Consider the following 15939-nt stretch of genomic DNA (forward strand, 5'->3'; position numbering starts at 1 on the left):
ACCCGTAGAATGTGCGAGACCGTAATGGTTCACGGGATCATCCGAATTCAATCGCGAGTCGAACTCGCGTGTCTGATAATAATGCCCGAAAACCGGATATGCCACAACCTAGCACTACGACTGAAATTACTTACTGAAAATAAAACCAGACCATAAAACTTGTAGTGACGGTCGTACCGTTGCAAGCGTTCACTGAACGTTGAAAGAATAAAACACACTGTATACATATAAGAATGAACAAAGATATTTGTAAACATATACGTGTATGAATTAAAAAGTACACTGACAAGGGAAGACCTCCAACTCACAGAAATTCAGAAAATTATAAAACTTTGGCAAATAAATAGAGAACTGATATGTAATAAGCAATTATTTTTCTTGACTGAACTCTAAAAGAGTATAGAATCATTCTTGGAAATTCGCCCATTTTTTGTTTGATTATTCTCAAACAAAAAGAACTAAATTTCATAGAGAAAATTTATTTCTTTTAATAAGATTTATCGATTAGAAAATTTATCAATTGTTTAAAAAATTATTAAAAAATGTATAAACAAAAGCGGGAGGAATATACTCTCAATATCCTTATATTTTCAACTTAGCTTTTTCTCTTTTCATTTCTTTTCATTAAATACTTTATAACTATTTTACGTAACACTTTATACTTACTTTATAATAAAGAATTGATAAGTTTTGTAATCGATAAATCTCATTAAAAGAAATGTTTCCTCTATAAAATTTTGTTCTATTTCCTTTTTATTGGCGAATAATAAAACAAAAAACTGGGCCAACTTCCAAGGGTTGATTTTATCTTTTTAGAGTGAATTTGGACAACGAAAAAAAATGCTTGTTGCATATCGGAACATTCTCAATGTATTGGTAAAGTGTGTCACGGTTTTTTAAATTTCTAAAAATTAGGAATCTTTTTTTGTGAGAAAGAAAAATATACACAAACACGCACACTGAAGTTTCGGGTTGTATTAATTATAACTGCGAAATAAAAAGAATTCAAATCTATTTAAAAAATCAATTTATTAAAAAATCACACTACTAATATTCTTATATTTAAAAAAAACCGTTTTACATATTTTATATATATATATATATATATATATATATATATAAACAGTTAAAAACTTTGCGCCGTGGTAACGAGCGAATTTTCGCTTGCGGAGTATTTTTACGCGACTATGTGAAACATTTCCTCTCCGATTGCGCAGTTTGTCCTAAAAAATGTTACGAATTAACTTGCATCTATTGTGAACATCGGGGATATGCGTAAGCATAGGAGAGTTATACGTTATATTATAAACATCTTTATTTTTGTAATTCTGGAATCAAGAATGACTGAAATGTCAGTGTGTATACAAAAAAAACATTTCGGCTATGGTAAAAATATATAAATATTTTTCATGGCTAATAATACACTCGTGTACACGCACGCGCGCATATCTTACAGCACTCATAAAAATTTCCGGGCTCTCGCACATATAACTAATAATTTTTAATTTTGTATTTTATATATGATACGAGATTTGCAACTCATTACAAATCTCTGCTAAACTCAATAATCCGATTCATCCTTGTATACTTTTAGTATACTTTTACGTGGTAAATTTTGCTACGTGTCGAACATAAAAAGTTCGATTACTTAAAAATAAATTTTTATAATATCGCATGTTAAGAAAACAATCTTAACTTGTCACGACTTATAGAGACTCGTAAACGTATTTGATTTCCGTTAAAAAAAAATCACAAAATCGCAACAAAATAAATGATAATACGATATAGGACAAGCTATACGGTAAAAATTGCGATGCAATTATTAAAAATAAAAAAGATATCTACAATAAAATATAATAATACAATAAAAAAATATTGAACAGAAATAATAAAAATCTAAGTATTTGCATATATAATATAATTTGCAGATTTTTATTTGCATATATAGGCAAAACGCTTCGACCAAATATATTCGATAAAAATTTACACAGTTCTAATCCGCGTACTTCGACCTGATTTGATTCTTTGGCTGTATATAACACATGGCTGGAATAAAATGTATGTAGGATTCGGAATTGAAACTTATATACTCAAAAAGAAAAGATTTCAAGCTCAAGGCCAATTCAAGTCAAACGTGATGTTCGGGTTAGCCTAGGATATATTAACAAAAAAATTTTATTTTAAAATAAAATCTTTAATATTTTTAGCATTTTATTCTACTACGTTCAGATCATTTTATTTTCAACAAAGAAAAAGATCTTTTCATATATTATTTAGGTATATATTATGCAAATGATATTTTAAACTGAAATTATTAACTAACACTAAAAAAAATATATTTTCACTAATATCTAATATTATGTGTAATATCCAAATTTAAAATTGTGTTGTATTATCTTAGTCTATCTGTTTGATCGTAAAAAATATAATATACATTTTATATAATAATTTACTAAAATAATATATTTATGTGTATGCTGTGCAATATCTCAGTAACATATTATAATTTAATCCAAAGAGATGATAGTAATAATAATAAAAAATAAGAATAAAATAAAAATTTCTTAAATAAAATAGATTTAGAATATTTTCTATTTTTACATAGAACATTAGTAATTATATTTTTAAATAAATGGTTACGGATATCCCTCAATGTAATCAATGTAGAAGCTGTAGATCTCTCTCCTACATAGAAGTTACATGGATGAAATATGATACTTGATGTATAACTAAACCGTATAAGGCTATAAATGACTAAAGAGAAGTATGATTGCAATGAAATATACTAAACTAATCAAATATATTAACATAAGTATACGTGTTTTGCTGATAACATATGGCCACCAAGAAAATGTCATAGATATGACGATAGAATCTAGCTACATCTAAAGACATGTATGCGCGCGTGCGATGTTTCTACACACAATCCCATAATAACAAGAATTTCTTTTTTCCTGACGTGTTTTATAAATCATAATAACGATACGCGTTATACTATACATTGTAACTCTCATTTAAATACTTTTTTTGAGGTACAATGCAAAATTTATTGATTTGTTAAATAATTAAATCTATCGATAGTTTTATTCGCACACGTGTTTGTGTGTATATATAATATATATTAGGTACCACAGAGAGAATATACCTTAAAAAAATGTAGAAAATCAAGAGTAGAGCACTCCAAAAGGACGAAAAACTTTTAATTAATATACGAAATATATTAGAAAATGCGGAAATCAATGATATTATACTCTCGCATATACGTGTACGTCATATCGTAATTCAATGAAATTATACAAAACGTACGATCTTCTTTATGAAACAATTTATATTGAGCAAAATTATTTTATTTTTTGTAACGATGGGTATACGGATATTATATATAATACATCCCTAAATTCTCTTGAATCTCTCGTTTAACATTCTGTGATCAGACAATCCCTACATTTGATCGCCATAATGCAAACATAGAGATACACAGAATAATACGAGATATGTTGGTATAACATTCATTATACAAGGCAAAGATATAATTTAATAATTACAATTACAATTTCATAATTATAAAATTTATATAATGCCAATGTAGATAAAGATTGCTTCATATCCACGTATATGCCGCCAATGTTATAAAATACTTATCATATGCCTTAGAATTTAACAATTGTCACTGTAAAACTTTTGCATGCAGTGTATATGAGGAAACTTACAGTCTTCGTTACCGTAGAACTAACAGTTTTATAAAAAAAAGTCGTACGCCTTCTACAAAATAATACACCTTCTTCTCCTAACAGGTTCTGGAGGCTCTAAAGCCGCTAATATCGCCTCGTCGAAGACATTTTTAAGTCCTTTCTGAAATATAAAAAACACAGCTATAGGAACAAAATTAGCTAATTAAAAAATCAATTTTCAGATTAATTACGCAATATAATCTTTAAAACTTTTATGAGAATAATCTTTTAAATCTTTGTGTTGTCTAATTAATAAAAAATACTATTAAATAGATTTAAAAAAATAGATTACTATAACACATACCTGTGTAAGAGCGCTACATTCAACATACTTTACAGCTTTTAATTCCTTAGCAAGTTTCTCTCCTTGCTCACTCGAAATAGCCTTTTGCTTATTTTTTGCTAGCTTTTCAATGGTGGCCGCATCATCCCGTAAATCAATTTGCGTACCGACCAATAAAAACGGCGTTTTTTGACAATGGTGCGTTATTTCCGGTACCCACTGTGAATACACGAGGACATTATAGATAAAATATTGAATATAACAATGATTAAATTTGATTATATTACGTACCTTTTCTTTAACATTTTCAAACGATGATGGCGACACAACCGAGAAGCATACAAGAAATACATCGGTTTGCGGATAACTTAATGGACGTAGACGATCGTAGTCTTCTTGGCCTAAAAAATATCAAAAAATCTAATTAAACTGTTGCTAACGTAAACTTTTCTATCTTATTATAACTTATTTAATATTATTGTATATATTTTTTTTAAGTACATATCATTTGAAATAATTTGACACACGAACAATCGTATTATAAACTAATGACAATATTTACCGGCTGTATCAAATAATCCTAAGGTATACGGCTCACCGCCAATCATGACGGTGACTGCATAATTGTCAAATACTGTCGGGACATATTCCGATGGAAATTTGTTCGTAGTGTAAGAGATTAACAAACAAGTTTTACCAACTGCTCCATCTCCAACCACTACGCATTTTATCGTCTGCATTTCGAACTCCGTCAAATGCCTGTGGAAAATAAGAAACGGTAAAAACATATTTTATTATTCCCTTTGATTAACAGCTTAAATATTACATCAAGAATATAATCAGTGACAATTGTAATGGTTTATTTATGTGTCATCAATTCTTTATTAAAGAATTGAATATATATATATATATATATATATATATATATTATATTTATAATATTGAATATATAACAATTTATTTTGTAATAAAATGTCTATCAATTCCATCTTTTGTCTCTTCTATGGGATAAAAAGCTCAATTAGGGTACACTTAATTGTAAAGAGAAATAAGTATACGTTTGAAATTTGACAAAAGGAAGAAGAAAAATCCTAGCAATAATCCAGTGCGGCAATAAAAAAGCAAACCTTAGGTATATAAATTACGGTATCTTTTATCTTTGTTTTTGACATCAAATTATTAATTAAGCATGAACTAGACTGCGTAGTTTATCATAAAAATAAATATGTCACCTCAAAAATCTATATTCACATATGGTTACGACGTATTAAGGTGTATTAAATATAATTTCTCGATATTGAGTATTATTCTCGATCGAAAAGGCCTAGACTGAATATTAAATACAAACATATACAATATAACGTAAATATAAAATCCAACATCAGGCGTAACGTAGCATCCTTTCGTTTGAAAAAATTGAGGAATTGTAATTTTTTAAACCGGGCTCTCAGTCACCAGTGCAAAAGACAAGTTACAATGCAATTGAACTTAATTATACGCGCAACACAATAATGCGGTGACCGGTAGTGACCGATTATTATTGCGCGCAAACCTCTTTTACGCGCGATAATACACCGTCGCGAGTCGCAGCAATAAATAAATTGGCAAAGTATCGACGTGCGGCAAATTGGTTTTGTCGCACCAATTGGAGAAATCATTCGTCGCGCGTCCGATTGCGAGTACGTCGCGGATCAACGTAATCTCGGCGTAATCCGCGCTCGTGGCTCGTGGCTGAACGTGAAATCTATCGCTGTGTGACAGAAGCGAGAGGCGATCGGAGAGGTGCCCCACGCGAAGTGGCCACATCAGTGCGCTGGAGTAACAATTGTTTTCGGAGTCGCCATTTTGATCGTTATGTCAAATACGTATCCTCCGTACAAACGGCGTGAACGCGCGGCCGAGAGTACCGCGCGACGTACGCGAGGTCGTGCTCCCCGGGACCCCCGTGGATCGACGACGAGGGTAACGCGGTCGAGGGAGATATAGGAAATTTAAATTGAACACTCACACCGCAAAAACTGGGCGTCGACACTGGACTACGCTTTACCGTCACGAAACCTGCAGTTTCGTTAGATAGACATGGCCATTCAGGCCATTGAAGCGTGTGATAGCGCGATACTTATGGGCCGTCCACATAGCCACACGCGTTGCCGAATGAACACGGCTGCGTTTTTCAGTGGAGCAATTTGGCGAACGCCAATGAACGCTCGGTGATTCTTTATTACGATTGGTTTCTACATTTAGATCCAACGCGGAACTGAAAGCAAGAACCAATCGTATTGAAGAATTGCCAAGAGCCATTAAGCTGCATTTTCTTTCTTTTTCTTTTCCTAAACGTCTTTTTCTATGAGTTTTGGAACGCATTGAAGAGAAGAGACAGAGACAGAAGAGATGAAAATCCACGAACTTATATAACCTCAATAACCCTGTCGTACATAGCTTAAAATTAAAACCAGCAAGTGGGATAATCTATATCTATTGTATTTATTTCAGAGTTCAGTGCTCTTTGCATCGGAAGCTTGGCTTTAATAATTTTATTGTTTAACAAGTTTATTTCATAAATACGCATCGTGTTCGTGTTGCGGTTTTGTAAACAATCGCGATTGAGACTTGTCACTCGAAATTATAGAGAGTTTAGTTGTCTCACGTTTGAGTTATATTAAAAAAAAAAAAAACTGCATTATTTATATATTTGGTAAATAAAGTTCTGAAAGTTCGAATCGAAGAAATCCAAAATGCCTTTGCCGGCAGCATTAGCTGTGCGTCTTGCGAAGAGAGGATTGATCACTGGATCCGACAAGCACGGTACGTTTATAAAATACAATTGAACAAGTGTTGTTGTTGTAGATTTTCTGTATATCGAATTAATTTTCTCCGATTTAATAAAAAATAATTGTACGAATTATAAAGCTTGTATTGTCACGTGCATTCGTAATGTTGGATTGTGCTGTTAATTTTACAGAATCCGGAAAGAAAGAGACCAAGAAGAAAGTGCATGAAGAAGTAATTGCTGAAGACTACGATAACACGAAAGAAGAGATCAACCAGATTGACATATCCCAAAAATTTATGGTAAGTTTAACTACAAATTAACAACATTCAATTTCTCGAAATGAAAAACAATGTTTTAAATTGTTAAAATATTTTATTTAGGGTTACAGTGGGTGTCCTAACAAATATAATATTTATCATGAATGTACGAAAAAGTGTAAGGAGTTATGGGGAATGGGACGCGTGCAACCTTCGGACAAATATCTGAAACAACAAATGAGATTAATTCAAAAGTATCCGTTGCCGGAGACTTGGAAAGCCGTTTACGATCCTGGATCGTAAGTATCGATAATTTCTTAGTCTTCTATGAATAAATCTTATTTTCTTCCAAGAATAAGCACCAATTTTTATCTTTTGTAATTATTTAAATTCTCGTATTAGCAATAATCTGTATAGCTATTTTATTTGGAATAAGATTAAAATTATGTCTAATATTTTTTCAATGTCTCATTGTATAAGATATTCTATTTAAAAAAAAACTATTTGTTATCCGTTCATAGTGGGCAGCATTATTATTGGGATTGGTCGTCCGATCTGGTATCTTGGTTACCACCTGGCCATCCCAAATGTCAAATATCACAACCTGCATCCCAATTACGCGAAGAATTGCATTTGAAAGCGGGAGATCAAGATGATAACATGTCGAGCGATGACAGTATTAGCGATCAAGAGCAAATGGAAGTTAGTGATTATATTTTTTATGCGATGATAAATTTGCAATTTACAATGTTATACGATTCACAATTTAACATTAATATTGTGATTATTCAGGTAGAAGAAAGTGAACCTGTCAAAAAAGATAGGAAGATCGAAAATCAACGTACAAGATATAAAGGACCAGACAACAAAAGAACTTACAGATCTGACAGAACCGATGGTAAAGAAACGAAAGATCGTACTTTGGATCCTATGGACCCAGCATCCTATAGCGATATTCCCAGGTACGTATTCCTATTTACAAACGTTTGCGGATTGACATATGTGTATTTTATGTCATTTTTATTTACATTTAATCACACTTTGTAGGGGAAAATGGTCAGATGGATTGGCGAAACATAACGAGGCTAAAACTGGTGCCGATACGACCGCTTCGGGTCCTCTCTATCAAATGAGGCCGTATCCCAGTCCAGGCGCAGTGCTTCGATCTAATAGAGCTAATAAAGCAGAAGCGGAATCGTCTAACAAACCGAAAGTTGCGTTTCCTGAAAAACCGGAATAAGTAAATACACCTTGTGATAACAATGACTTAATTTCATGTGATTATGTTAATGCATTAAAGTATATTTAATGACAAATCATTCTGTACGAGAGAACATTTTACTATTATAAAATATAAACACTTTTAAATCAAGAAAAACACCATATTATGCTTCATAATTGTTTGATGTTTTTTAAATCAAATGTTGGCAAGAATTTTTCGTTTTTTTAGTATTTTTTCTGAATAAAAAATAATCGCAATTTGTGAAGAAATAATTAAAATTTTCCGGCGATTAATACATTTACATCTATTATGGCTACGTTTCGATATTCATTACCAGTATTGAAAATTTGCAGTTTACGTCACGATTAGATGCATTTCTATTATAATTTACTTATTAACTGTACTGAGTGACATAAAAGGCATATGATACTAATACAGAAACGTTATATTATTTATGTTAAACTATTAAACGACTAAAAACAAGCACACATAATATGCACAATGTTTTTTTTTATAGGTATAAATTCAAATCACTGTTAATTTTCTGTTACGTTTTAAAAATTGTGCCAAACTAAATAATAGTAACTGAAAATAAAATTGCAAACCAAACATAAATTTCCAATATTTCTGACGAAATATAAATATTCGATGATTCATAGATTACTCAACAATGGATTATTTACATGACACGTTAAACATCATTTACATCGTATACATATAGAAGTAGATTATTATTTATATTTTACGCGTAAACAACCAACCCTGGATTTTCAGTACTGGCAGTGAATATCAGAATGCAGCCTACGTAAGCTATATACGTACGTAGTTTGAGACTATTAATTGAAAATGTTTACTACATGAAATAAAATCAAACAATTTATGTATTTTTTTTTAAAAGACTGTGAAAACCCATCCATTTTCTGAAATAATATTAAATATTTGTTTTGTCCAAGTAGCAACTCTTATATCTAGATAAACCATCCACACACAAGTTTATTAATTTTTTTCTGAAGAAAATTTTCCCTTTCACTTATTTTTTTAAAACAGCCCATAGCTCAATTTTAGAAAAAATGCTCCATCCATTATTGTAGTCATTTTTTTGAAATTAAACATTATTATGTTAAACATAACCATGCTAGTTATAATGCCTATTTACTTTAAATTTAAGAAAAAAAACATTGAGTGAGGCATGACTCGGACTTTTAAGTTGTGTCTTACCGGAATATTTTAAATGTTATATGTAGTCTCTCAAGCTTTTGATTAATACAGTTTTATTACACTGTATTATATTTTTTATATTAATTTTCAAAAATTTTTTAATTTTTTTTTACTATATGTTCTTTCCTTTATCACTAGCTTTTATATACAATCAATATAATGTATGCTCGTTTACATTTGTACTGTTCTATTTCTTATTATATGTTTTAATTTCCATATTACTTAGTTTCTGTTATTAATCTTCTTTCATTTGTTATTTATTCCATTGTTATGAAGTACTTACTTTAATTCTCATATTATATCTTGACTGCTGAAAAAGATTTGCAATTAGTAAGTCGAAACGTATAATGCGTTTCATCATAATATTGTGAATAAATTTGCGTTTTTATCTTTTACCAACACCTTTTTGTGCTCATTATTGTGCATGGCCGTTGATCTTTTCTTTTAAGTTTTGCTTGGATCGAGCATTTATGATTTCTTTTTATTTCTACAAATATTTCCTTGATTTCTTTATTACGAAAATCTCAAAGTAATTCTGTGGAATTCTACACGCAAGACTCTACACGCGCACGACAGATTAATATATTTTTCATAATGTGGCAGAATATCGTTATCAGAAATCGCCTTTATATCGTTCGTTATATACATCGATAAGCTCGAGATAAATCTCAAGATTGGATCTTGAAAAATACGCTGCTGCCGATTAGTATTAATAAAACATTATGCGACGCCTCGATCTCCTTCTGTGTTATCTATATTTCGATAGAGTTGGAGAAAGTTTTCATCCATTCATACTGATTATACAGACTGTGGTTGCACACTGGATGTTTAGTAATTACCGTGCCATCTCTCGTGAGTAAATAGAACGGGTTAAACTGAATTTAAAAAATCCTTCATCGTTGGATGCACGCTGATTCGCGAAGTTTAATTAATTAATTTTTTATTAATTATTGAGGAACTCGCAAAACACGATAAAAGACTTATTCATAACTCGCTCTACTTGCCCACGAGAGATGACACGATAATTAACAGGAGGCACTTCTTGTATAGCGCGTGAAAAATTCAGTAATTATTTAGTTAGATTTATAATATTGATGAAAAACCACTCTGGTGTACTCGAGAGAGAGAAATCATTATTTGAATAAATTAGGTGTCGCAAATCAAGCTATTTGGAGAATCGAGTATGGATCGAAATCGTGGCAATTGGAACGATATCGAGTTTAATTCGACGTTGAAATCACAAAAGATAACAAATGAAATTCATCAACGATGTTAATCACTGATGATATTTGAACTACCGTATTAAACGCCGCGGGCTATCATTTTATCACGACTTTGAAGTAATTGCGTAAAATAATAACGAGAAATCGTTAGCTAATAAGAGCTCGTTAAGAATTCATTGAATATTCGTTTTTGTTCGTTTATGCCCGGGTTAACGTACCAGCCGGTCGAGAAGATCCCAGAAACGGACGATCTACAGGAGTGACGTATCGGGTACGCGTTGTAACGATCGATAATCCGGCGCGCGAACTTTCATTACGCGTCTTTATCTAATTTTGCTCCACTCGACGGCCCAAGGAAGATAAAGCCCTCGGTCGAGAGACGCCGCGCCACGAGTAGGAAGGAGTGTGGGTCTCCTGATCGACGGAATTTATCATAAATGCCGTTGCCGTGGCAGAGACGGCAGTTTACCGTATCGTACGCGCGTCGCACTGAAATTCACACCTTCGACGGACACGCGACTCGACGAGTAGTCCCGCGCGATATTTATGCGAGGATGAGTATCGGTATCGCCCCGGCGATACTCGTCATTCTTGCGCTACTCATCGCGTACGCCGACAGTGCCGCGGGTCTGGGACACGTACGACTAGACGTCAACGGTGAGTTTACCAACACGGATTGTTGTCAATTATCCCGCATTGTTGCCCGCTATACTCGGGCTTTATTCCGCTCGCGCATATTCGAGAGCGATGCCGAAAAATCGGTATGATTTGTTCCTTCGACGTTATCGCGTCGTCTGTCAATATATATGTCGTATTGTAGTCGGGACGTGGCGAGGCGGAGAAAGAGAAATGACGGAAAAGAACATTGAAAGAAGAAGAACCTGAATCTGTCGAGAACAGACTTTGAAAGTGTCTGCTCACAATTTATGTGTCGATAAAATGTCAGCGGAAATATAACAGTATGACTGCAGAAATTGAGCAGAATCTGCCGCGTTTCCATTTTTCGTAACCATTTAAATGATGCATTTCAGTTAAATGCCTGCAAAGTGATTCCGTTCGGTTTCTGCCGACAATCTGCCGTCAGATTATATATCGACAGGCTCTGCCGGCAAAAGCACCGAGTTTAATGACACCAGGTGATATCAGATCTGTTGCAATATCTCAGCAAATTTGCTGCCAATCTGTTGTCGTACTGCAGTTTGTTCATTGGGCATGACGTATTGGCTGCTATTTTGCACATTGGAACGTGGGTGAGGCAAAGAAAGAGAAATAACGAAAAGGATAAAAGAAGAAGAATTTACACGATGGTATAGTAATTGAAGAAGTGAAGAGAGAGGAGAGAGAGAGAGAGAGAGAGAGAGAGAGAGAGAGAGAGAGAGAGAGAGAGGAGAGAGAGAGAGAGAGAGAGAGAGAGAGAGAGAGAGAGAGAGAGAGAGGAAATGGGTTCCCATTGTGCCTTAGTTGCGCGTAGCAATAAAGAAATGATGATGTAAAAATTGAAACGCGATTTGAAAATCAGATACGTAACAGGTTGTCAGACGCACGCGGTTCGAAATTGGACGCAATTCTGCAATGTTGGAGAACGCCAACTCCAAAATCTTAATTAACTTCTACTAGAGGAAGTTCCACGAAACATTAGAGATAAAATTCTACGCCAACGTTATCTCAAATATTATGACAGAACAATTTACTATATAATCTTCCTCAAATACAATTTCATGTGTTATATGCGTTTCTAGAAAATGTCCTGTCCACGTGTGAAGCGCACTTTGCAACAATTGCAACACACAGAACTGAAAATCACAGAAATGGCTCTTGGTTCCTTATTACATAACTGCATCCAATTAGCGGACACTTTTACGTTGTTTTTTTTACTCTAATGACTGCGCCACCACTGATACGGAGAGTCCTCTTATAGATTTATTTTTCGGAGAATACTTTTAATCAATTTATAAATGTAAATGTCTATAATCTTATCGGAGTATCTTATTATAGTCTTGAAAGGCATTGTCGTATATTAGTATTTATTTTGACGTTTACTGTACTCGAGTCACGCCTATATCGAAATTCTTAGTTGAAGATAATTACAAAGATAATTACAGAAATGTATTATGTTATCGCGGGAAATGGGAAATAAAGTATGAGCGGCAAAAGTAATGGAAGCAATTTAACGAAGTTTCATTTCGAAGATAATGTGTTGATACAATTAGCAGATACAGAAGCGAAAGTAAAATATTTCGTAACGTTGGAAATATATATATATATATATATATAGAAACATTTGCGTATTAAAACAAAAATATGAATCGTTTTATATCCTCGATATTCGTAACAAATGTTTACCTTGAAATGCGAGTACAAGTAATGTGGGACTTTTACGAGAAACACAAAAGTTTAAGGTATACACACACATCAGTCTCGCAAGTCAAATAAGGAAAGAATCTTAGAAAGAGATAAAGTTTTATCTTCTCAATCTCTCGCGTGCATGATCGGTTTACTTAAATACGATCAGCCGGAATTCCCCTTGAATAGACGCCTTGCTTGTTGTCGATTAGACGAAAATCTACCTGCGTCCTCGATCCTGAAAGGATTCTCGGAGGATGGCTCAATTTCGAACGACATTCGCGACTGGATCCATCTCTTTTCGACGAGTCAGGAAGATGAGGGCAACTGCTCGGAGCGTTCGATCCAGGAGTTCCCGGAGGTGTTCACGTACGAGCAGCGTTGTCAGGGCGCGGTGGTGCTCCATTTGCTTTTCGGCTTCTATTGCTTCATCCTGACGGCGTTCGTCTGCAACGACTACCTGTTACCGGCGCTCGACATCATTTGCACGCGTCTGAACATCAGCACCGACGTCGCCGGGGCGACTTTCCTCGCCACCGCCAGCTGCTTCCCCGAGCTGTTTGTCAACGTCGTCGGGACATTTTTAACCGAGTCCGATCTCGGTGTCGGTACCGTGATGGGCGGTGCGGTCTTTAACACGTTTGCGACACCGGCGTGCGGCGCGTTATCGGCGATGCACGTAAGTAACGCTCAAGCGTATAAAGTACTTGATCACATAAGACATATAAGGATTAGCATGGATGAGTGGCGATGATGAAAGTGGAAATCTCGGCTTTGATATAACGCATGCACGGCGTGGACAACCGTGTTCTGCTTACAATTACTCACACTTGTTTGTGTTTGAGGCGAAACGGTGTAATATATATTCGGGCGTCGCGGAAAAGGAAACGAGAAGAAGAAAAAACTTGAAAGGAGATCCGTTTCTCTTTAACCTGCCTGCACTTAACTTTTTTGCAGAGAAGTTAAAAAGAAAGGATCTCTCTCTCCATCTCTCTCTCCTCTCATCTCCATCTCTCCCATCTCTTCTCTCTCTCTCTCTCTCTCTCTCTCTCTCTCTCTCTCTCTCTCTCTCTCTCTCTCTCTCTCTCTCTCTCTCTCTCTCTCTCTCTCTCTCTCCTCTGTTCTTTTATTTATCGAACTTGTGAGAATGTCGTTACAACGCTGCGTAATAAGCTCTGGGCTCTGCAGTATCGTACAGTTGTATCGTATTAAATCGGAAATATTGCCAGTAATGCGGGAAAGTTTCATGTAGTATATAAATCAAGCTCATAAATCAATACGAAATTGTTATCGCATTTAAGAGAAGATTTATATTCGAGGAGAAGCTTTCACGAGCTAATTCTCGGTGTAAACGCTATCTGTGAAAATCGCACCTATACTCCTCAATATTATTTATGTTATTTATCGATATGTGACGCGTGTTATCGATATGGGCTACTTATCTCGCTGCTTATTAAGAATAACAATTATTTAACGATTGTTTATTATCCTTATTATTATCCGACGTAGTAATGTCTGCTGTATCATCTCTGCCGATACGCATAACATGTGACATCACCTGAAATCTCATTACTGACTTTTACTTATCATTGATCATAGATCGCTTTACCTTATCCGTCGATTTTTTAGGAAAATGTAACTCTTATTCAAGTAAAATCACAAGTAAAGAAGTGATTTATAATGTGTTAATTAAAAATTGAATTTGCTTTTTTAACTATTTTTTATATAATTAGAAATATCTAATCATGATTGTCTATTAAGATTTGATAATTCTGAAATCTAACATAAGATTGATTAGAATTATATTAGGTTTTTTTCTTCCTCTTTTACATGAAGTGCCATTATTTAACATGAAGCAGCTGTTACGAGGAAAGGAAGAAGGGGATATTATGACGCGGGGACGGTATTAAACAGATTACACAATGCCAGAAAATGATACACGAATATCTGCAACATTAAATAACGTCTCGCGTACATTATCGTCTTCTATCGCTCATGATTACTTTAATGACGGCTCATTGTTTGCGAAGCTCTACTTCGAAGTAATTGTAACTGTCGCCGAATTCCCCGAAATCACGAACAAAAAATGTTCTCACGAGTTCGTGTTCTCAAGCGATTACACGTTTCTTTTGTGTTAAATGCGCGGTGGTGTTTTCTCAGAATGTGTTTCTACATTTTAGTAATTCGCAAAAGAAGTTCCATTTAGATTATATCATCACCGTATCATCAGTTATAAACAAACAATCGCTTTAATTAACATAGGTAAAGGGTTCACATTTATAAAAATTTAAACGTTTATTTCAAAAGAGAAGAATGCGGCTGATAAAATGTAACAACGAAAATTTGTTTGATCATATCAACTCATGGTGATTTCCTTCAAACATGTTATCTCTTTAATCACCGAGATTAAATGGGGGATTATCTCTCCGATCCTAAAGGATTAGCTTTGTCTCACTTGTTTATCTAACCGATTTCCATCCGTTGACACGTACTAAAATAACAATTCTCTATGTCTATGGGGAAATATGATTGCATCACAAAGTTCTCGCAGACGCGATACAGCAATAGACTCTTCATCCGTATTATTGTTATTATTACGTTACTTCTCACTTGATACGCCATAATAATATATCACTTCATTCAACGCCGCCGCCGTTTATTGTACCATTAAGATTATTTTTACAATCTCATTTGTCCCGCAAGAAGTGCATATCTCGAAGACGAGAAAAATCTTATCCACGAATATGAATTGTCTATAAGCTTTACTTTAATGACTGTCAGCTATGTCGTTTTTGAAAGATTACAATATCTACGTTTAATTTGATCTATGTATATAACTTTGACAGATTGAGCAGGTCAATACGAGCAAGTTTTTTTTTTAATTTTACA

The 15939-nt window shown here is 33.9% G+C and overlaps 3 protein-coding genes across 4 annotated transcripts in view; 2 read left to right on the forward strand and 1 right to left on the reverse strand.

Annotated features, from left to right (window-relative positions):
* Positions 1-3743: 3743 nt before the first annotated feature.
* Positions 3744-6084, reverse strand: LOC143907112 (cdc42 homolog). Its single transcript, XM_077423670.1, has 5 exons — positions 6025-6084; positions 4577-4773; positions 4306-4415; positions 4036-4233; positions 3744-3852 (listed from the first exon to the last, which is right to left on the reverse strand). The coding sequence occupies exons 2-5, from the start codon at positions 4752-4754 to the stop codon at positions 3763-3765; spliced, it is 576 nt and encodes a 191-aa protein (XP_077279796.1). The 5' UTR covers positions 4755-4773; positions 6025-6084; the 3' UTR covers positions 3744-3762.
* A 294-nt stretch (positions 6085-6378) lies between these two features.
* On the forward strand, positions 6379-9150 carry Pqbp1 (poly-glutamine tract binding protein 1). The gene is made up of 6 exons (XM_077423569.1): positions 6379-6819; positions 6977-7086; positions 7168-7343; positions 7566-7746; positions 7837-8006; positions 8092-9150. Exons 1-6 carry the CDS (start codon positions 6750-6752, stop codon positions 8282-8284), a joined length of 900 nt encoding a protein of 299 aa, XP_077279695.1. The 5' UTR covers positions 6379-6749; the 3' UTR covers positions 8285-9150.
* Positions 9151-9943: 793 nt separating this feature from the next.
* The window catches only part of LOC143906504 (sodium/potassium/calcium exchanger 4), a 52886-nt gene continuing 46890 nt past the window's right edge, over positions 9944-15939 (forward strand). The window contains exons 1-2 of one of the 2 annotated variants that reach the window (XM_077422676.1): positions 9944-11364; positions 13263-13729. In XM_077422676.1, coding sequence (XP_077278802.1) covers positions 11145-11364; positions 13263-13729 — 687 coding nt within the window. In that variant the 5' untranslated portion in view covers positions 9944-11144. The remainder of the gene's footprint in view (positions 11365-13262; positions 13730-15939) is intronic. The other variant, XM_077422748.1, reaches the window with a different exon arrangement.

This window comes from Temnothorax americanus, unplaced genomic scaffold, assembly GCF_048541705.1.
Source record: "Temnothorax americanus isolate GAGA-0224 unplaced genomic scaffold, ASM4854170v1 Scaffold1, whole genome shotgun sequence".
Taxonomy (NCBI): Eukaryota; Metazoa; Arthropoda; class Insecta; order Hymenoptera; family Formicidae; genus Temnothorax; species Temnothorax americanus.

Coding starts and splice junctions, on each gene's coding strand:
- LOC143907112 (XM_077423670.1), bottom strand. CDS start 4,754: ATGCAGACGATAAAATGCGTAGTGGTTGGAGATGGAGCAGTTGGTAAA. Junction 4,416..4,576: donor AGGATTATTTGATACAGCCG/GTAAATATTGTC, acceptor GATATTTTTTAG/GCCAAGAAGACTACGATCGT. Junction 3,853..4,035: donor AATGTAGCGCTCTTACACAG/GTATGTGTTATA, acceptor TTTATATTTCAG/AAAGGACTTAAAAATGTCTT.
- Pqbp1 (XM_077423569.1), top strand. CDS start 6,750: ATGCCTTTGCCGGCAGCATTAGCTGTGCGTCTTGCGAAGAGAGGATTG. Junction 7,344..7,565: donor GCCGTTTACGATCCTGGATC/GTAAGTATCGAT, acceptor ATCCGTTCATAG/TGGGCAGCATTATTATTGGG. Junction 8,007..8,091: donor TCCTATAGCGATATTCCCAG/GTACGTATTCCT, acceptor CACACTTTGTAG/GGGAAAATGGTCAGATGGAT.